We start from the raw sequence: 19,629 nt of genomic DNA on the forward strand, positions 1-19,629 counted from the left end.
GAGGAGAGAGAGAGAGGGAGAGAGATGTAGTTACATATAATTAATTTCATATAAACATAATTACAGATGATCATGTTAACTGACAGATATGACAAAGTGGAAATTCAACAAAACGTGTTCAATGGGAAGCTTACGGCTTGTACAGCTTACTACGGTGAATTGGCCAGGACGTAATTTAAATGAAGAAACAGACATTTTAGTTTACTTTTTTTCAGTTTCTATTTACCTGTCAGAACCAAAATCGTGATACTTTTTTCAGTTAAAAATTTTAACTCTACTGTGAGATTTGGAAGGATAATGTAATTTATACTTTACAACTTCCAAACTTCTATTAACTTACATTTTTTATGTACGTTCTTCCACATATACATATATAATTTTAATTTTTAATAAATATATCTCTGAGAGAGTATTCTTTATAATTTAAAGTTTTATTAAGATTTAACGAAATTTTTTAATGAACCGATATGCCAGAAATTTTTTCTTTATGATAAATTGTATTTGCAATGTTTATCATAAAATGAAACAAATGAAACACCGAATAATGGTAAAATAAAGTTTTTGAAATAGCATGAAAATAATGATCTGATGATAATTTAACATATCATGCATTGACATATACAACAAGTTTGTAATTTGATTGATTAGTAAGAATAACTCGAAACAATTTTTGTGATTCTTTTTCAACAGTTTTGTTAAATTAATTTTATTAAAATTATTAATAAATAAGTATTATACAATTAACATTTCTAAATTTAAATTAGAACTGTTTCCATAATGTTTATACATATCCAAAAATATCACATTAACATATTTCCATATTTTTATTGCTTGAAATTATTGAAAAAAAAAACTAATTATTGATATATGACTAGCTTTTCTTTGTTTGTCATCATAACATGCAACATTGTGTCATCATTTGTTTGAACATATTGGAGGACATTTTATTATTCGACATTAATTATTACTTTATGATTTGATGCTTTATAATTTCACGAATCAATATCAATATTTGTCACATTTGTCTCTTCAATGTCACTGGCTGTTATGTTTGTCTCTTCAATATCAATTGTTCTAATACTTCTTTCTTCAGGCTCCGCAGGTATCGTTATACCGCCAGTGTCTATACTTTCTTCCTCTTCTCTAGGAATCTTTAAGAAGCAATGCATCGTCTCGTCATCCTCTTGCTCAATAGTAGAATCATTTTTGTTTAAACTCTCTCTTGTTGATAATGAACCCTGAAGATGTTTCGACGGTATCTGTATCGTGATTGTTTGAGAAGTACCATCAGCGGACGTTGAGGAAGACATCAAATTAGCTTCTAACGTATCCCCGTCTTTCGAAAAGGCACCTAAACAACTATAAACTAATTGCGCCGCCGCAATATTGCCGGGAAAGACTTCGACATTCTCGTTATCTGCGTGTAAAGAGATTAATGGAGAAATTTAAATAAAGACATCTATTGAATCAGGCACAAGCAGTTTCAACAAATCTCAAGCGTTACCTTTTTTCTGCACGTTAGATTTTATTAAACCCTTTTCATGGTCTCCTAAGTGCTGGATGTAACTTTCATTTTTCACAGTCTTGAAAGGACAGAGGTCGCATGTAAATAAGCCAGACAGTAAAGGATGCTTCGATTTCAAATGGTTCTTATAACTGCTGCTCTGTATCGCGGTATATGAGCAATGTGGACATTTGTACGGTCGAAATCCTGTGGTATTAAAAAATCAAATTACTTCTCTATAACGGTTAATTTTGGACATGATACTTACCCGTGTGTTGCATAATATGCCGTCGTAAGGTATTATGATCTCCAGTTTTGTAATCACAAATCTCGCAGCTGAAGGGCTTGTCACCCGTGTGCTGACGCAAATGCATTTGCAACATCGCCCTTCTGGCGCTAGCATGACCGCAAACGTTACAAACGTACGGACGTAGCTTGGAGTGTACTGCTTGTATGTGATTCTTTAAACACTTCGAGTTCGCATAAGTTTTACCGCATATTTCGCATTTCTTTGAAGTGTACCACCGAGTTGCCTCTAACGTTTTGCGATCTAAATGCATTATACGGTGATTGCGTAACTGGCTGGCTTGCTTGAAGCATTTCTCGCAATCAGGACACTTGTAGTCACGGCTATCGCTGTGCACTCTCATGTGCGTCAAGAGTTTTACTATGGTAGCGCTCTTGTAGACTTTACAAATTTTGCAGGTAAACAAATCTATGTCTGTGAAAAAGTGACTGCGTAAGAATGTGTGAATTCTCTTAACTTCTTATATTATTACATTTACGAACCGATTTGATGCTTTTTCCATAAATGCAAGCTACATTGGCGCCACTTTGGGAACTTCATATCTCGACACACGCTGCATTTGAATGTCGTTGCAGTTTCAGATTCTGTATGGCAGAGAACATGCTGCTGCATAATTTCCTCCGAGGCGAATTTGTATGGACAGCCCTGATAAGAACACCTTGCGAAGATTGCACGTTGTTTAAAAATGATACGTAAGAAAATAGGTTTCTTCTATATGCAATATATACATATATATTTTTTTTTTGTAAAATATACCTCACATTTCTTTCCTCTGACTCTATCATTTTTCTGTTATGCATGTATTCTGAATCAAGTTCTGACTCAAGGTTCTGAATCAATTTCAAGGTCTTCGAAATCTTTACTGGACTCTTTTCCGCCTCGCCGCTTTCGATATGTTGATCCTCGTGTTCAGTTACCAAGCCAGGATTCGTCAGATTTTCATCTGTCAAATTTTCTTTTCCAGCTTCATCACTCCCAATGTCCATTAATTGATGATCCTAAGGGGAAACATACTCTATCACATCGTTCGGATAAAAGTAGCCTACCTTTGAAAAAAATTAAATTTAAGATCATTACATTAATCATGTGTTCTCTACAGTCCTCAAAAGAATGGAAGCAGTTGGAACACTCCGCACACATATAAACTATTCTTACTTCATCCACTTTAGATTCGTCCTTTGGCTATATATAATAATAAAAGTAAGCCAATTTTTATATAGCGTTATAAGCTTCTGCTGAGCAAAATACAGTTACTTTGATTAAGATTGCGAACTACAGAGCCTAAGTCTAGATCGCTACTTACTTTAACGTCTACAGTAGAGTTTAAATGTAGTTTCTGAATGTGATCTAACAATTGCATCTTGTCCTGAGACAGGTAGGTGCACATCTTGCATTTGAAAGCAGTCACAACTTCTAAGAAATCGTCGAAGTTAACGTTACTATCGTCCTCTGCGACGAAATCTTTTACCGCCTCCTCCTTTGTAGCGACCTCATATTGCTCCTCGGGTTGTCTGTACTTTGTGGGCCTTTCGATTACCATATCCTCATTGGTGATGTAGTCAGTCTCGTTGCTCTCCGTGTCCTTCGCTATCAAGAACGACGTTTCGTCGCAACTCGTCCGTTCTACAGCCTGATTGGTATCCACCTCTTCGATCACTCCATCCTTAATCGCGTACAGCTGTCCATTCAGACACACGATCGAGATCGGTTCTTCTCCATTGTCCAACTCACTTCCCTCCTTGGCAATGTCAATTGCATTTTGTTCTTCACTCGGATCTTTCATAATGTCAGTCGGTGACGGCGCGAGTTTGTAAATATATTTCGTGCCATTTATATCACAGCTCAAGTAGGATACATCTGTATTCGCTTCTTCGCTCATCGCCGATAGAGCTTGATCTGAATGAGCGTTAACACAAACTGTTTAGAGACTTTGAATGTTTGCACATTAACTTCGTTCTAGCAGTAAGCAAAATGTTAGCGGTATGTTAACAGTTTGCCAACAGGTTCAAGTAGAATATTGTGGCAGATTGACATATCTTTGATCAACTATCTTTGTACTGAGCTTATATTCTATCGAGGGAGCTTGTCAATATGTGACAGTAGATTAACCGAAATTGAATCAAATCTGTAATTTTGTAATCTAAATGTAATTTAAGTAAATATCACTTAAATTGTAATCGAACGAGATTTTGCGCTGTTTCTACAATCAGTCTGTCATCATTTTCTGTCAGCTGATCTGCTATACTTCTACTGGCATTTTGCCAATAAGATTAAATTTACAGTAGACACTTTGCAAAATCTGTTTTTCTTTTTAACATATTATTTGCAACCTAAGTTTTAATAATCAACTAACTTGAGATCTGTAAAATCTGCCATAATATCCTCTCTCCTATAGTTATTAAAAAAAATATATCAATTTTGTGTTACAACTTATATAAGTTCTACTCTATAAACAGACTACTAATATTGTAAGTTCAAACTTAGAGTTTAAACTTACCGAGACGATAACAAAAGGGCGATGAATTATGCAGTCTCGTGTCAATGTTTCCTAATTATATCTATATATCACAGAATACGTGTAAACATCGAAATGTAAAATATCAACACGGAATAACGAGGTTATCTCTGCGAGGCAGTAATAAGCAACCTCTCGCGGGCGATAATTAAATCCCCCTCAGCGTCGACGGATCGAGCATTACGCGCGACGACGTTGAAGCGAGGGCGACGTGGAGAGACGTGATCGCGAAGATATTCGAACTATAGGTATTCGAATTCGAAATCGTGTCTCTCGCGAGGCACCTCGCACGACGGGCGTCTGGTTCGAGATTTCCGGCTACGCGCGCGAAGTAGCGTGGAAGGATCGCCGGTGAAGCGACGCGCGCGAAGACACGAGGACACGAGCTCGATGACGAGGCGTTCTCTGCCTGGAGCGGAAGCTGCCCTACATCACACCCTAACGTAGAGAAATACGCGGGAGACAACCAGGACACAGCTTGAACATACCCAACATTTGCGACAACAAGCGTCGGCTTTTGATGCGCGATCACATGACTTACCGCCATATCCTCGGTTGCGGAAAGCGCCAAATTTCAAGGCAGAATTATGTCATAAAAGTTAAAAATATTAAAATATTAAATTTAAATATTAATTATCAGAGATGGAAAAAGGAGCACTTTTGAGAATGTATATTTTGAACTTCTAATTACACTGTAATTTATAAAATATAAAAAATACAACAGAAAACAAAAATTAAATATATTAATATTTTAAAATATATTATATATATTTTGTTTTACCTTATTAAAAAGACTATTTTATTTACAGATTAATGCAAATTAATATAAACTGTAATCTGACAAAATGTAATCTAGATGTTATACATTATACATATATTTATTAGGATTTTATTTCATTAATAAAATAAAAAATGTGTGTACATAAGTAAACATCTTTAAAAGTATTTTATCCTTATTATTCTGTTCAAAAGTTTTTAAATTACACTTATAAATAAATTTAAAAATATTTAATTGAAAATTTAAAAACACTAAATATAAATTGTAAAAAAAATAATAAATAAAATACTGTGTTTAAAGTCAACAAAAATTTTTAAAAACAAAATTCTAAAGCTATATACGTATATTAATATTAGCAAAGAGAAACGGGAGAAGTTAGAAAATGGATATGCCCACGTTTTAAGTAAAACCTTCAATCATGTAAATGATCGTATTTGTTATTCCTGGTACAGCCGAAATGATTGGTAATGTTATCGTTTTTCAAGTACTCTCGGGCCTACTAAATAGTCATGAAAATTTGTCTTTGACCGGCTATCTTCATTAATTATATACGCCTCATACGATGAGAAGTTCCATTTAAAACAGGGGCATATCCACTCTCTATGCCATGGACAGTACATACGTGATTAGTGACAAATTGTGAAGAATTGAGAGAGATATATATATTTATTAAAATTAGGCCGAGAAAAATATAAGAGGAATTAATTATCTTCCATTCCAAAATATATACGCAAGGATATTCATATATACATATAGATAAAAGATCGATTGGGTCAAAGAAGGTATGTTAATATTCTTATGGATTATATTTGACGAACAATAATATGCCAAGATTATTCTTATCGATATTTCTGATCAATTTCTATAAAAGCTATTTGATTAAGTATGATGTTTGCATGCATCAGTTTTCTTTTCTTTAGCCATAGCAGATCATAATATTGACAATCACTCCAGAGAAAGCTATTCTATATCTGTGGCATTGCCAAAAAATTACTAGACTAAAAATTTTTTGTTTTTAAATTTCTCTTAATAAATGACATGCTCTGGGAAATAATTAAAATAGTTTCTCATTAATTAACTTTTTCTGAGCAGTTTATATAATAACAATTTAATAACAACTTTCTAGACGTATTTTATATATACATATATATGTGGTGTATGTGTGTGTGTAAAATTACAGAGTAATAGATAATAAAACTATAATTATAATACAATTCTTCAGAATTGACATGTAGAAATACTAATATATTTTAAGGACTTGTTACATTTTGTCTAGAAAATTTCGGCGTTCTCTCTGCATTTTGTCTAGCAATTTCGGGGAAGAATTGCGAGTTATATTTCTGTTTTATGGCAAGTTTAGGAGTTTCCGGTACCACAACGGGCATCGGTTCACCTCTCACTTTCGCCAATAGTGCTTCAGTCCTCAGCTTTTCACTTTGCTCCCTGAGTAATCTCTCTGCTCTTAATTTTTCTATATCCGTACTACTCTGACTCTTAATTTCTTCCTTCTCTGAATGTTTATGTTTCTTCTTCTTGTGTTTTTTGTTCTTTTTATGCGCACTGTGCCTTTCATCGGAATGAGAACCATCAGAATCGCAATGCTTCCTTTTCACATCCTGTGTCTTCACTTTTAAATGATCTTCAGTAGATTCAGAACGCATAATCCTGAGATACTTCTTCATATCAATCATTGGATCGTCCAAGATTTTTTTCTTTACCCCTATCTCTACATCTTTCTCTGTGTCCGTTAATCTCTTTGGTAATTCCTCGTACCAATTTTTCTTACCAGTTGCTTCGTTAGTATCTTGTCCCAGATACGTCAGATATCCAATTTGCTTCTCATATTTCTCTTTCTCTTCCTTCTTTTCCTTCTCGTGTTCCGCGTTAGGTCTACTGTAATCAATCTTTCCATCCTCGAGCTCCGCGAAGAAGTTGACGTGTTCCAACTTCTTGCTGGTAGAACTGGTTTCAGTTTTTGCCCGACCATCGTACTTGGATCTCGCTTGATGTCTTAACAAATCTACCCTCGCTTCTGTTTCCTGATAAAAAAATAAAAGCAACAGTTTAATGTAAAATTAAGCGTATGCATAATAATGTCAAGAAATGATTTTTGATAGTGAGGTACAAAATCTACGTCGGAATTTGGAAAGATAATTTATCACGTACTGCTTTCTGAATTCGCAAGTTTTTAATCCTCTCTTCTTCCGCAGCTTCTGCCTCGTCTTTCCGTACCCGAGCGATGTTCTCCTTCGTTCGTACGTGCCATCTGAGTGAATACAAAACGAACAATTAGTTTCAAGATATGCAAATGCAAGAATGCGTCTGCCTTACCTTTTCTTCGGTAAGATATTCATTGTCAGGGAAAATAATCCTCTTGATTAACAAAATCAGATTGTAGTCAATAAATCTTGTGGACAAGTCGAAGGCGCAAATCCACCACCCATGTGTAGAATAAATAAAAACCCCTCCACAAAATCAGATTGTTGTCAGATCTCCGGAAAATCAGATTAAATCTAGTTGTCAAACGTCAGCTGATCGCTCCGATCTAGATGAATAAAGTGAATGAGGCGAATATAAACAAGTTTTCGAGGTTACTTTCGCATCAAACCGAGGCCTGCGGTTGGCAACGCGCGATCTTCTGATTGGCTACAATTGGACATGTAAATGAAACCGTGGAATTTTATCTTTCGCAGTTGGTAGCCCGTGAGACCGCATTGCGCGTGATTGGCGTGATTGCTTTAGAATCTTCAGATCGGACGTTTCGTTTCGTTGTAGTTGAGGTTAAGTCAGCACACAGTGTGCGCGAAGAATTTTTTTATTTGCGCTTCTTAGAGGGTAAGTAAATGTATACGTTTTTTTATTTATGACTTAATATACTCTTTCATTGAAATATGCCACAAGAAGTGCTATTATTTTATTACTATATACTATACGTATCCGTTTAACATAACCCGGCACACCGGGAGATGCTATTCACATAAACGCATTAAAATTAATATTTTAATGTATTTTCAGAGAATTATCATATCGCAACTATTCTTTTTTTGCGAGCAGCATAAAACAACGTATATATTCTATACATTTTTTTATTTAGTTCACAGATTTGACATCATGGCTGCGACGATGCCAATAAATCCCAAGCCATTCCTGAATGGTTTGACTGGGAAGGCGGTCATGGTGAAGTTAAAGTGGGGCCACGAATACAAGGGCTACCTCGTCTCGGTTGACGGATACATGAATCTGCAGCTTGCGAGCACCGAGGAGCACATAGACGGCAATTGCACCGGAAACCTTGGCGAAGTACTGATCAGATGTAACAACGTGATGTATATAAGAGGAGTGGAGGAATCGGATGAAGAGGGCGAGATGAAGGATTGAAGTATGACGTAAATCTAAAACTTCAATGTACATTATATAATTAAACATTGTATTATTAAGCATTAATTTAATTTAACCAATAAAACGAAATCATTTTATTTCTTACAAGGTTGTACGTAAAAAACGTAAGTGGTGTTCACGAGCCTGCTGGCTTAACATGATTTCGGTACATTGGTCACTATAGGCTTTGGTCTTGACTTAAACAGGAGCTTCTTCCTCACGATAGCCTTCACGAAGTATTCTGTCTTCGCCGTAGCTTCCTCCTCCATCGTCTCATCTCCCGTATCACGATGTCTCTCCAAAACAATCAGCGGTTTATCGAGCCTTATCTCTTTCCCGTGCAACACGTGAATTCCAATAATTAGAATAGGCACTCCAGCTTTCGTGAAGTGAAGATCGCCGATTAATTGATCGTCCGGATTATCGATCTTTTCGAACTTTAGATCTCCTTGGAGGTCTATAATGGCCCAGGTTTCTATGTTTCCGTCTCTAAAAAAATTAACATACAGACGTCGCGAAAAATTGACATACAGAAAGACATTTATTAGTTCTTCATAATAAAATTTTATAATAAAATGTAGAACCGGCGCAAAGGAAGCATACATGAGGATAGATTTACCTTTTAATCGGCACGATCATCTTCGCCAGGTTAGGTCTAAATAAATGGCGCCAAAAATTACATTCGTAAATCTATCTGTAAGGAGCGAACCGTAAATAATCCCTAGAAACTAGTGAGAAGTTGAATTGAGAATCCACGAGTTCTGGCATGCGGAAAGATCATCAGATTGCTTCGTCATTTTTGCGCATTTCAAAAGGCCGAAAGAGAAAGCATTGCAATGTTTCTGCGACTGAATGTATATGTACTCTCTCCTAGTTTATTGCTATTAAATACATTTTTCATTAAAAAATCTATGAAAAACATAATACTGTGACAATTAAAAAACATGATTGTAACAATTACAAATAATATATAGTATTTTTTATATTCTTATTCAAACTCTTGCGTGAAATGTATAATTTTAAATTTTAAAGAATAATTAAATAATATAATATAATAAATATATTACATATTTTCCATAAATTTTGAATAATTTTATCAAACATTTGTAATAATATAATAAATATATCTATATTATATCCATGTGAAACTAAATTCTAAATCTCAAAGTCTAAAAGAGAACTTTCGATTAATTTCGAATAATTTTATCGGACTTGTAGAATTTACGTAATCGTGTATCAATTATAAGGAAGAACTATATATTAATACATTAGGAGAGATTTATGATAGCGAAGCTATATATGATGGAAATAGGGATCAATTATAGATTGTATTTTAATCTGATGTCACGTATATTTGTATTTCTATTTTATTTCCGATTCTCTTCTCTTCACACGGAAGTAAGTACATTGGACGTAAATCACAGCACATCTCCGCTCGAATAAACACTCATGCATCGACTGCAAATAGCGTGTACACGTAAAAGTACAAATAAACGTTCGTAGGTGCGCTTGTTATCGAGAATTACTGTCGACATGACTGTCGTGTGACTTTTCCCGAGATTCGTATACTTAAAAATAAAATTTGTGCCTGCGGTCACACAACGCTTTACAGATACGCTTATCGATCCCATCCTGCGCGTCTTAAATTAAATTCGTCAAATCTCGCGCGATTTGGTACGTGGATACAATGTGATACAACATACAAAATGTATACAGGTCTTGAAATGACTTGAGAAATGAATGGAGATTCGTTGCAGGAAGCGATTTCTGTGAAATGAGATTCGGTGCTCGATCGTTTCTTTGCGTTTCTCTAACGAAGTCGGTATTAAGAAGTTTGCAAGATTATAGGAGATCGTGGATATTTCACAAATAGATTCTCACCCCTTTCCTCTTTACATCCGGGAGCGAGTTTTGTACGTGTATGCAGTAATCTTATATATGGCCAGAGCTTTGATTATCTATGTGACGCGTCAATTGAGAATTAGGCGATAAAAGATTGCGGGAAAGATGCGCTAAGGCAATATCGCTCGCAAAATTACGCGTGCGTAAATCGTTTGCGTAATGTACATGTGCGTGTACGTACGTACATGATATATTTATAATATGTACAAAAATCTTTTATATATGTATATATTATATATATAATGTCTCCTAGGAATAGTACAAAATATTTGAGGAAGATAACTGCGCGGTAACGATCAGAGATAGGAAAGTGATACTTTCATTCGTGTTACTCTAAATTATTATGCCACTTATCTCCGTCTACAATCTATAAATCTTTAACTCTTCGTACGAAATGTACATTCTTCGACGAGAAGTGGGAATAAACCTATTGAGGAGAAGATGAGAAGGTTCTACGCGTAAGTGTGTTCTCTTACATGGTTCGTTTCTCTCTCGTTCGTAAAAAGCATTGGCCTCTAACGTTAAGATAGCTTTACCTTATCTGGTAATCTTTCTAATTCCGGATCGCGTATTATCTACATTCGTGAGAAATACGGTATTAAATATATTCTTCCTATTTGTGATATTAATAAATAATTCGTAATAATATGTCATTACGTGAAAATGATTTTTTGAAACAAAAAAAATTATAAAACAAGAATGCTGTTTTCAGAATAATTTAATTCAGCAGTCCAGAATTTGTAGTTTTGAGCTTGAAATTGAAATATGTTAGGGTTTATGCCTATGTATATGTGTGTGTTGTTACACTTCACTTCATAGTTGGTTTTTCGTAGCACGCGAGGGTCTCAGGAATGAGACTAGTTCAAGATCACATTTAAAAAAATATTTTGACATATCTCATTTTAAAAAAACATCCACAATCCTACCTTACACGAAAAACTGTTGACAAACTTTAGATAGTGCTATTAATCATATATAGCCATTTTGTTATATAATTATAATAAATGCATATATAGGTATCGATTATATATACATATTTAATAAACATGTACATAATTATATTTTTTATACATATTATTCTACATATACATATATATGCATAATTATATATTTTATATATAAATATGCATATTATTTATAATGTATGTATATTATGTATATAATTTATGTATATATATTTATATATATTAATATATATGTGCTTAATATAATTATATATAATAATTATATAATTATTTTAATGAGACTGGTTTCAGATCGTTAAAAGTTTTTGACGTATGTCATGCACTGTTTAAAAGTCTATTATCTAATATTATTAATCTTAATATAATTTATATATATTAATTATACCTTTTAATATTAGACAGTAATAATATATTCTTAAACAGTAAATGACATACATCAAAAACTTTTAACGATCTGGAAGTCTCATTTTCTTCGATCGAACATCGCGCACTAGAAAAAAACAATTATGAAGTGAGAAGTAGAAACGACAATGAACACCGACACATTTCAATTTCAAGTCCAAAATCACAAATCCTGGACAGCAGAATCTTAATTAATATATTTCAATTTGTTTCAATTCCATAAAAAATTGTAGTTATAAATTTAGCTGAAATCTTTGTAAAGATTATTATAGAGATCTTGACGCATTAATTTGAAACATAAGCCACAGAACACAAGTATATTGAATCTTTTTTTTCTTTAAAGTGTTAAGATCGATATAAAAAAAATTGATTACAGATTTAACTACCTCAGCGGACGGATAGATTTTATGAAAGCGAGAAGGAGTTCCCATAGTTTATAGAGAAGTGTGATCATATGAATTTTTATATTATGATATTTTCGTGAAAATCGCCTAGAAAAGCATAATAGTAACAGTAGCATTATTTATGCTGTCTCTATTAAAAGCTAATAATTAATAATAGTTAGCTAAATAGTAGTGTAGGTGCTTTTTTTATGTCTGGTCATATATCGAAGGTTCTCTATAATATAGAGTTTGATTATTCAAGAATTAGAAATTTTTAAAGATAAGAAATTTTGAGGGAACATTAGATATCTTTGTATAAGATACGTTAATATCGTGAGGTGATGAGAGCGAGTAAACGAATGCATTCGTTCGTATGCTATCTTCTATATCCCCGAATCACTAACATGTTCCATTTTGAATGGAGTTTTCTCTACTGTCAGTATAGAATTCAGATGTAGAACCAATGGGAAGAAAGCTAATGATATTCTTATTAATATAATATTTATGATAGATTTATAATTGATAGAGAGGTGTTATGGCATGTGAAATTTCGTTGATTTTATGAAAAATTGTATATATACAATAACATCTATGTCGATGTACATGATAATATCACTTTGCGAACAATCAACAGCGTTATTTTAAAAGATTATGCACAATGACTTTAGTAATTCATTAACAATTTTACGCGTTAAATTATAGTCACAATCATGATAAAGTTTTCAATTATCTTGAAAATCTTTTTAATATTTTGCAGAATAAAAATTTTGTGTTTGCCTATTTTACAAAATGTATACAAGACGTTTTAAATATAAATCATACAGTTGTGATATTAAAAAATGTAAATACAAGACATATTTTTACTTTGCATAACAACTTATAGTTTTTTGTGATTTAGTTACAATCGCAATTTTTTAGTACTATACACTTCTTATAATACACTTCTGTTTTATATAACGTAATTTTTATATAAACATAATTGGAAATATTATAATTTACACTTAATGCAATTTAACACTTTACTGTTTCGTAGAATCTTCTCACAATTTTCGCGAGGTATGTCACATTGTAATGACAGAACAATTACTTGTCAGTTAATTTCTAAATTTCTATTTGTTACTTGTAGTTGAATTCGATTGAATGCACCAATACGCACTGGTACATAGTAAAAACTTTCGTGCATGAGGTGACATTAAAGCATGTGCATAATCGAATATATGATCGAATAGATCAGTGATCTGCTTAGTGCAGAATATATGTATACATATATATAATACAGAATACGTATGAATATGTATACGTGTGTATATATATATATATGTGTTTTAAATATATATTCTGTACTATAAGTATTTCATTAATCTATTCAATATACATATATATACATATAATATATATGTATATATAAATTTGGCAAGAAGTTATGTATATATGTATATACACTGCCAAATTTTCGTTGGTCAATATGTTTATATTTTTACATTTAAATTCAATAGCATTTAATCTGCACCAGTGCGCAAAAGCTGTGATTCAAATTACAGAGCATTGAGATTCATTATAATATATAATTCGGCCGAGCATGAGAGACGGTTGTATTAGTGCTAAAACCAGCTGATAAAGTGACGAGGTAATCTACAACAACAATCCGTTGATATCTCTCGGGATATAACTTTCCGATTAACACTAAATGCAACAAAGAGTTAATCAAAATAGTAAACGTACACGTAAGCGTCGTAAATGATTTAACATTTCCTCGATGCATTTTCCAGGAGCACTTTCGGAAAGAGCGTCATGCAAGATACTAAATGTCCGACGTGATTTTGATCGTTCGTCAAATAAAATGTACTTTTTTTTATTATAAAACCCTTATAAAATCTTTGTGAAATGCGTCACTTCTTCGAAGTACTAACTGGAGACGAAGGATATGCTTATCTAGTGACTATTAAACTATTTATGACGCTTGGTGTACTCTCTTTATCTCTTATATATCTTTCTCTAACGTCTTCCAAACACGTCGACAGTATTGAGCATTCGATAATCCACTTTAACTGCCTATATGTCGGCCTATGAAATGCATTGCGCGTGACGAAAGTTGGTTACCGCCGATACACTACTTGGAAGACTGACTCGAGATCTGAGATATCACTGCGGGGGTACCTTCACGTAAACGCACACAAACACAAAAATAAATTACATCTCCACTTCAGTCTCGCAATTCCGATCATGCAGCAGTCCGATTCTGCGGACTTGAAAATTACCCTGAGTGCATCGCTTTGGTACTCGAGAGAGGGAAGTCTTTTTCTTCTTCTTCTTTTTCTTCTAAGTGTGTACTTCGTTGGAAGAAGATAACGTCGATTTATTAAGCGATCGGTAATCGTTGATTCTGTTACATTCCGGCTCCGTCGCGCGCGCACCTTCGTCATTGAACACCTTGTGAATAGAATTTTATACTCCTCGGCGTACTTCCTCGGCGTAATTCCTCGGCATGTCCGACTCGGGGATAACTTTATTAGGAACGTCTCTTTCGGGGCTAGGACTAGGGCTAGGCGAGGAACTCGGCGATCTTGAGCTACTGGAGCTACTTGATCGGGCGCGCTGCTGCCGCTCCCGTTGAGTCTTGTAATCGTATAAAGGGCCGCGAATAATTTTCAACGTGGTCTCCAACTCGTACGCGCGTTCCTTCAACTGATTGTACAAGATGAGGTCGAGCCCGACCTTTCGCGCTCTTCTGTGAAGCACTATTAGGTGTCGCCTATTCAACACGTCCGGTAGCATGTATTCCTAAGTGAAGATACATGAAGAAAAATCGTGATTGATCGTATATCGCGTTACGTCGCGCGCGGCAGTCGAACGGTGCCGTGTCGTGCAATCCATTTCTGGACGATTTGCAACATTTTTATAGAAACTAACCTGTCGAGTCACGAGGTAATAAATAAACCACATCATAGTAGTGCCGTAAGTGACGAAGTATGTGACGGGCTCCATTATGTCCCACGAGTATTCCCACCAGGTTAATCTGGCCAACGCCCCGAATTGGATAGACATCATGACTAGGAACGTCCAGATATAAAAATTCGCCCTCTTGTAAGCGGCATTTTGTATCTCTTGCAATTTCTAGAACGATTAAGAGGGAACACGTGAAAACCCCCCTGCGATTGCCTCATCATTCACCGGTCGTACTTTGAGGTTTCTTTTGAGCGAGGATAATTCACGGCTACCGTCGTATTCTCCAAGTAATTGAGAAAATGAGGTCGGAGATGGATGAGTGTACCGGGTGGTATACCGTGAAAGAATTGAAACGGCACACCTTTTACCCTGCCTCGTTATCTCATAAGGAAAAGGGGGGAGAGGGGAGGGGAAAGAAAGACGCGGGAAACGCATTTCGCAGACGATTTTCTTCTTACGGCATTGCGTAACAAAGAGCGCGATGCGCGCACAAAGGCGGGATTAGAAAAGTATCGCTGCTCGTCTGATCGCGTGTGCGAGGCGCGCGCGCGAGTGTGCTAATTAGAACGCTCAAGAATATGGCAATTAAGAAAAGTTGTAAAAACCGTATAAGCGGGGACGCGGTGAGAGAAAACGGACAATGGGAGTGTGCCCGCGTTTAAATCCGATTCACGTGGAATAGAAAGCCAATTCGTTAGCGCGCCTTGTTTAAAGTTAACCATTAAATCAATTTTATCCTGACAAAATACCCTTCTCAGTACACTGCATTAATCCCGTATATAATATATATATCGCGATCTGTAGCACGATTACTCTTTCTCGCATTTTTTACCTGTTCCATTGGTACCAGCTGTAGCCTAATATTCTCCAGCTCGGCGACGACAGATCTCTCCATGTCGATGTGATATTCCCGCACGTGGAACGCCTCGAACAATTGCGCCACGAGCGCCTGCACGTCCCCGAGTTTCTGTAAATCCTCCTGTAAAACCGGGAGACATGAATACGTCGATACTACTGCGGGGACATGTGGTTCGAACGAGGGAAATCCCGCGTGACTCGAAATACGTTGCGGATAATATATTGCATTCGAAGTGATATTGTTAGAGAATACTAGTCGATCAAGTACAGACACGTGTGTCCGCAACTATATGTACACGCGCTTCGGGATCGTATTATAGAATAACATAAAGCCGAACAGAAGAACTTGTCTTTATGTGATAACTCACTGTCGTGCACCTTTCTTGCAACGGCGGCGAGACAATGAATTCGTTATCGTTTATTAATAATTTGAAATCCTCCTCTAAAAGCGACTCTATCGTGTTACTGGAGGCTATCCTGACGCCATCTGAAAAAACGATCAAAGGCCTTTATCTTTATGCAGTGTGTCATGCGAGGACTTTTAAATCTGGTTTCTCCGTTTCTCCGTATATGCATCGATTAATTGAATCAAAATTAATTAATTTTGCCGTTGAGGAAAAAGAACAATTTGTGTACGGCTTTGTTGTCTCACCTAGCGACGTTATGCACGCTCGATCAATGCCGCGGTCCTCCATCTTCAGCATATCTAAAAAATTGCCGACCGTGTGCGTAATCGGCTTCATAGTGAACGAGCAGTGTTCCCTCCTGGATGGCAGAGGCACCGTGATCCTGGGAAGTCCCCGGTGATACGCCACGCTGACACCCGGACCTGCATTAACACGCATTCATGCATCACACATTTGCCCCGCGTTAAAGAAAACGGATGTAATTTACCGTTGTGCACCGTAATGAATTTTCGCGTAATTAGCAAACCTCGCAAAAGTGCCTACGAAACTTGGTGCAGTAAATATACATTTTTTGTAACACACATTCCCGCTTTCTCTTATTCACTTTTTCAGCGTTTCTTTTCAGATTTTTCTGTGTTAATAACAACTTTAATTCGAATCTTCAGTGTTAATAACTATTTCCAGTTTCTAAATTCGTATTCGATCGCGTATATCACGCGGATACTTTGACTTGGCGAAAATGTAATACGATTTGCACGTGAGAAAAACACGCGTTCGTGTATACGATCGTTTCGTGAGTGTTTGCTGTCAAAAATTCGTGCAAGAAGTGCTCGAGTTCGGACGTGAAATCAACGCTACGGGCACTCAAGCCTACTTTTTCGCTCAATGGTATCAAACTGTCGTGCAAGCCAACAGCATTATCGCGCAGAATTATTTTTACTTATAGTTACTCAATGTTAATTTTTTAAAGCATCGGTTAATCGATATTTAAATCAATTTATTCCTGGCGATTTGATTTAAATAACATATTATTATTGATTTTATGCAATAATTAAAATTATAACGTAGTCAGAACGGAACATAATGTTCCGGTGAGGCAACAGAAATGTACGAAATATGCAATTATAAGAACACGCGTTAACATTAGTTACACGCTACATACTCGCCTCATATTATATATAATATATACTTCATATATTGCACCATATATGAAGTAAGTCCGGAAAACATTTCCGGCTTTAATAAAACAAACCGTCGGACAGTATTTTGGTAAAAATTCTATAGTTTTTTTAATTAACTGATACTCAATATCTGACAAACAATATTGCAAATAGAATTATCGTGAAATAAAATTCGAAATTCGGAATGTGTCTCCCAAAATATTGCTGATATAAAATAATGTAACAAATTCTACGCTAAAGTCGATCTAAAGTGCCATTCGACTAAATTTGGTTCTATAGTGATTCGTTCTCTTAGAAATAATTACACAACGTATCATCCAAATTAGAAAAGAGGAAGGATATCTGCCGGGCCGGCAAAGAGTGCATCGTTTCCGCGACTTCGCTCGCGTGATAATCGCGCAATCGAGAGCTGGACTGTATTAACCTGGTTACGAGCCGTTGATATGAGGAAGGTATTAGAGTGTGGAGAACGGAATGGGACGACCGGGTATCTTTCCCGTTGTAAGCAGAACGGAACCGAGCGTTAATCCGCCTTCGCTAACGATCTCTGAAAATGCATCTTTCGGCCCAAGAACTGCCTCCATAAGTTCCAGCTCTCCTAAGTTTGCTGAAGTCGCTAATCCAATAAAGTAATAGGGGATTAATTTAAAGTTTCGCACCACCTTAAAATATTGAGAAACTGCGAAGGATACCCAGATGAAAAACAAGCACAAAAATATTTTTGTTGTGTAAAATAAATGAATAAAATTTGAAATATAATCCATAATCCAATGCATTTCATAAAATAATAAAAAAAGATGTTACGTAGACAAAATATTTTTAATGAAAAAACGATATGGATATTTCAACAGATACACAGAGTTATGATAGATATACGAATTTCTCATATTTGACACTACTATAAAATGAGATGATACTTGAAATCGACGTTTATGATGGATGGATGAATGAAAGAATTTGATCGCTTTCGAATAAATTTATCGTAAAAGATACGAAGTTTGAATTTTTCACATTGTATACAAGTTTATCTCACACTGTATATAAACATAAATTACGAATAATGCTTTTAGTCAATACTTCTTTAACAAATAATTTAATAAAATAACAATTATTAAAATAATCATTTTTTTGTCTGTAAAAAAATATTATTTTAATAAAGATTTTAATAAAGACTTCTACAAAAAAAAAAGAAAAATTATTTTATACTGCATTAATCTTTTGGACGTGTTGCGACACGTGTGTACAATAATATTTACTCTCTATAAAAATGTACGCGACAAATCCACAGTCGCGTGTGTCGCGTCCATCGTGCGTTTGTTTACAATATTATATACATACACATAAACGGCTATCAATATGTACCATTTCATTGTGAAAAATGTGGTATGTGAAAATTTCGCGGTATGTAATTGGCGATCGTTTGTCATCGAGAGTTCTCGTCTCGAAAGGGAAACGGCGGCCAGGTGAGATAATCTCTCGATCACTCGAAGGCGCGATCGCCGAAGAAGCAATCGATGGCGATTGACGCGACGGTGGCCGGCAAACTTCTCTCCGATGGGAATTCGGTGCCGGTGTTAATTGAGCGAGTTCCTTAAGCGAATACAGGCAACGTCCGACAAATTAGTACGCCTCCTTCCACCGTAGACGACGGACGGCGACGTCCGCGTGCATCGCGGGTGTGCATCGCCTGGCAGTAGGTTGGCACGCAGATAGATGGAAAAAGAGAGGCAAGAAATCTGCCACCACCTAGCCGTCCGCCTCCCTTCTTCCGACGACCACGGTGTGCGACGCGGTGGTGAGGTTTTCTATGCCGCCACAGTCTACCATAAGATCCTGCTCAATTAATAAGTGGCGTGACCGTGGAACCAAGCCGACATTGCGGCCGTAGTTCTTTTTTTTTTGGTGTCAGCAAGTTTTTTTGGTCTCAGCCTCGAGGTTCTCCAGGGTTGCGAATCGAATCTACCACTATTTCTCCGGGGATGTACGACTGACGAGGGAAATTCCCGAGGGTAGGTGGATATTCCATGACCCAGCCGGATTGACCGTTTCGATTTACGATTACATTCCCGAGAAACCGTCGTCGTTAGTACTCGATCGCGCAGT

The 19,629-nt window shown here is 35.8% G+C and overlaps 6 protein-coding genes across 9 annotated transcripts in view; 2 read left to right on the forward strand and 4 right to left on the reverse strand.

Annotated features, from left to right (window-relative positions):
- LOC105454351 (trimethylguanosine synthase) overlaps positions 1 to 229 on the forward strand; it is a 6,541-nt gene extending 6,312 nt beyond the window's left edge. Inside the window, exon 9 of the mRNA XM_011696913.1 lies at positions 67 to 229. Within this exon, the coding sequence (XP_011695215.1) occupies positions 67 to 174 (108 nt within the window). The 3' untranslated portion in view covers positions 175 to 229. The remainder of the gene's footprint in view (positions 1 to 66) is intronic.
- Positions 230 to 530: 301 nt separating this feature from the next.
- LOC105454352 (PR domain zinc finger protein 5-like) lies at positions 531 to 4,864 on the reverse strand. Of its 4 annotated transcripts, none has more exons than XM_011696915.1 (8): positions 4,815 to 4,864; positions 3,115 to 3,707; positions 2,889 to 2,993; positions 2,573 to 2,809; positions 2,294 to 2,456; positions 1,773 to 2,225; positions 1,505 to 1,711; positions 531 to 1,417 (listed from the first exon to the last, which is right to left on the reverse strand). In XM_011696915.1, the coding sequence occupies exons 1-8, from the start codon at positions 4,819 to 4,821 to the stop codon at positions 993 to 995; spliced, it is 2,190 nt and encodes a 729-aa protein (XP_011695217.1). In that variant the 5' UTR covers positions 4,822 to 4,864; the 3' UTR covers positions 531 to 992. The 4 variants fall into 4 exon arrangements, with proteins under 4 accessions (XP_011695217.1, XP_011695216.1, XP_011695218.1 ...); XM_011696914.1 differs by having other exon boundaries at positions 2,294 to 2,469; positions 2,568 to 2,809; XM_011696916.1 differs by lacking the exon at positions 4,815 to 4,864 and adding an exon at positions 4,309 to 4,807 and having other exon boundaries at positions 2,294 to 2,469; positions 2,568 to 2,809.
- Positions 4,865 to 6,245: 1,381 nt separating this feature from the next.
- On the reverse strand, positions 6,246 to 7,711 carry LOC105454353 (leukocyte receptor cluster member 1). Its single transcript, XM_011696918.1, has 3 exons — positions 7,436 to 7,711; positions 7,271 to 7,370; positions 6,246 to 7,143 (listed from the first exon to the last, which is right to left on the reverse strand). Exons 1-3 carry the CDS (start codon positions 7,456 to 7,458, stop codon positions 6,355 to 6,357), a joined length of 912 nt encoding a protein of 303 aa, XP_011695220.1. The 5' UTR covers positions 7,459 to 7,711; the 3' UTR covers positions 6,246 to 6,354.
- Positions 7,712 to 7,816: 105 nt separating this feature from the next.
- Positions 7,817 to 8,541, forward strand: LOC105454354 (small nuclear ribonucleoprotein F). The gene is made up of 2 exons (XM_011696920.1): positions 7,817 to 7,939; positions 8,199 to 8,541. Exon 2 carries the CDS (start codon positions 8,216 to 8,218, stop codon positions 8,480 to 8,482), a length of 267 nt encoding a protein of 88 aa, XP_011695222.1. The 5' UTR covers positions 7,817 to 7,939; positions 8,199 to 8,215; the 3' UTR covers positions 8,483 to 8,541.
- Positions 8,542 to 8,548: 7 nt separating this feature from the next.
- On the reverse strand, positions 8,549 to 9,434 carry LOC105454355 (chromosome transmission fidelity protein 8 homolog). Its single transcript, XM_011696921.1, has 2 exons — positions 9,102 to 9,434; positions 8,549 to 8,971 (listed from the first exon to the last, which is right to left on the reverse strand). The coding sequence occupies exons 1-2, from the start codon at positions 9,119 to 9,121 to the stop codon at positions 8,635 to 8,637; spliced, it is 357 nt and encodes a 118-aa protein (XP_011695223.1). The 5' UTR covers positions 9,122 to 9,434; the 3' UTR covers positions 8,549 to 8,634.
- A 4,125-nt stretch (positions 9,435 to 13,559) lies between these two features.
- Positions 13,560 to 19,629, reverse strand: part of LOC105454358 (calcium uniporter protein, mitochondrial) — a 56,852-nt gene continuing 50,782 nt past the window's right edge. Inside the window, exons 3-7 of the mRNA XM_011696923.1 lie at positions 16,591 to 16,767; positions 16,307 to 16,425; positions 15,913 to 16,059; positions 15,045 to 15,248; positions 13,560 to 14,915 (exon numbers count right to left, since the gene is read on the reverse strand). Of these exons, the coding sequence (XP_011695225.1) occupies positions 14,580 to 14,915; positions 15,045 to 15,248; positions 15,913 to 16,059; positions 16,307 to 16,425; positions 16,591 to 16,767 (983 nt within the window). The 3' untranslated portion in view covers positions 13,560 to 14,579. The remainder of the gene's footprint in view (positions 14,916 to 15,044; positions 15,249 to 15,912; positions 16,060 to 16,306; positions 16,426 to 16,590; positions 16,768 to 19,629) is intronic.

Source organism: Wasmannia auropunctata, unplaced genomic scaffold, assembly GCF_000956235.1.
Source record: "Wasmannia auropunctata unplaced genomic scaffold, wasmannia.A_1.0 LD335986.1, whole genome shotgun sequence".
Taxonomy (NCBI): domain Eukaryota; kingdom Metazoa; phylum Arthropoda; class Insecta; order Hymenoptera; family Formicidae; genus Wasmannia; species Wasmannia auropunctata.

Excerpts from the sequence above, each read along its gene's own strand:
- LOC105454352 (XM_011696914.1), bottom strand. Across the intron at positions 2,470-2,567 it reads TCAGAGGAAAGAAATGTGAG|GTGTTCTTATCAGGGCTGTC; the intron begins GTATATTTTACA and ends AATCTTCGCAAG. Across the intron at positions 1,712-1,772 it reads GCATATTATGCAACACACGG|GATTTCGACCGTACAAATGT; the intron begins GTAAGTATCATG and ends TTAATACCACAG.
- LOC105454353 (XM_011696918.1), bottom strand. The coding sequence starts at position 7,458 with ATGAATATCTTACCGAAGAAAAG. Across the intron at positions 7,371-7,435 it reads AATATCTTACCGAAGAAAAG|ATGGCACGTACGAACGAAGG; the intron begins GTAAGGCAGACG and ends GTATTCACTCAG. Across the intron at positions 7,144-7,270 it reads ACTTGCGAATTCAGAAAGCA|GAAACAGAAGCGAGGGTAGA; the intron begins GTACGTGATAAA and ends TTTTTTTATCAG.
- LOC105454354 (XM_011696920.1), top strand. The coding sequence starts at position 8,216 with ATGGCTGCGACGATGCCAATAAATCCCAAGCCATTCCTGAATGGTTTG.
- LOC105454355 (XM_011696921.1), bottom strand. The coding sequence starts at position 9,121 with ATGATCGTGCCGATTAAAAG. Across the intron at positions 8,972-9,101 it reads ATGATCGTGCCGATTAAAAG|AGACGGAAACATAGAAACCT; the intron begins GTAAATCTATCC and ends TAATTTTTTTAG.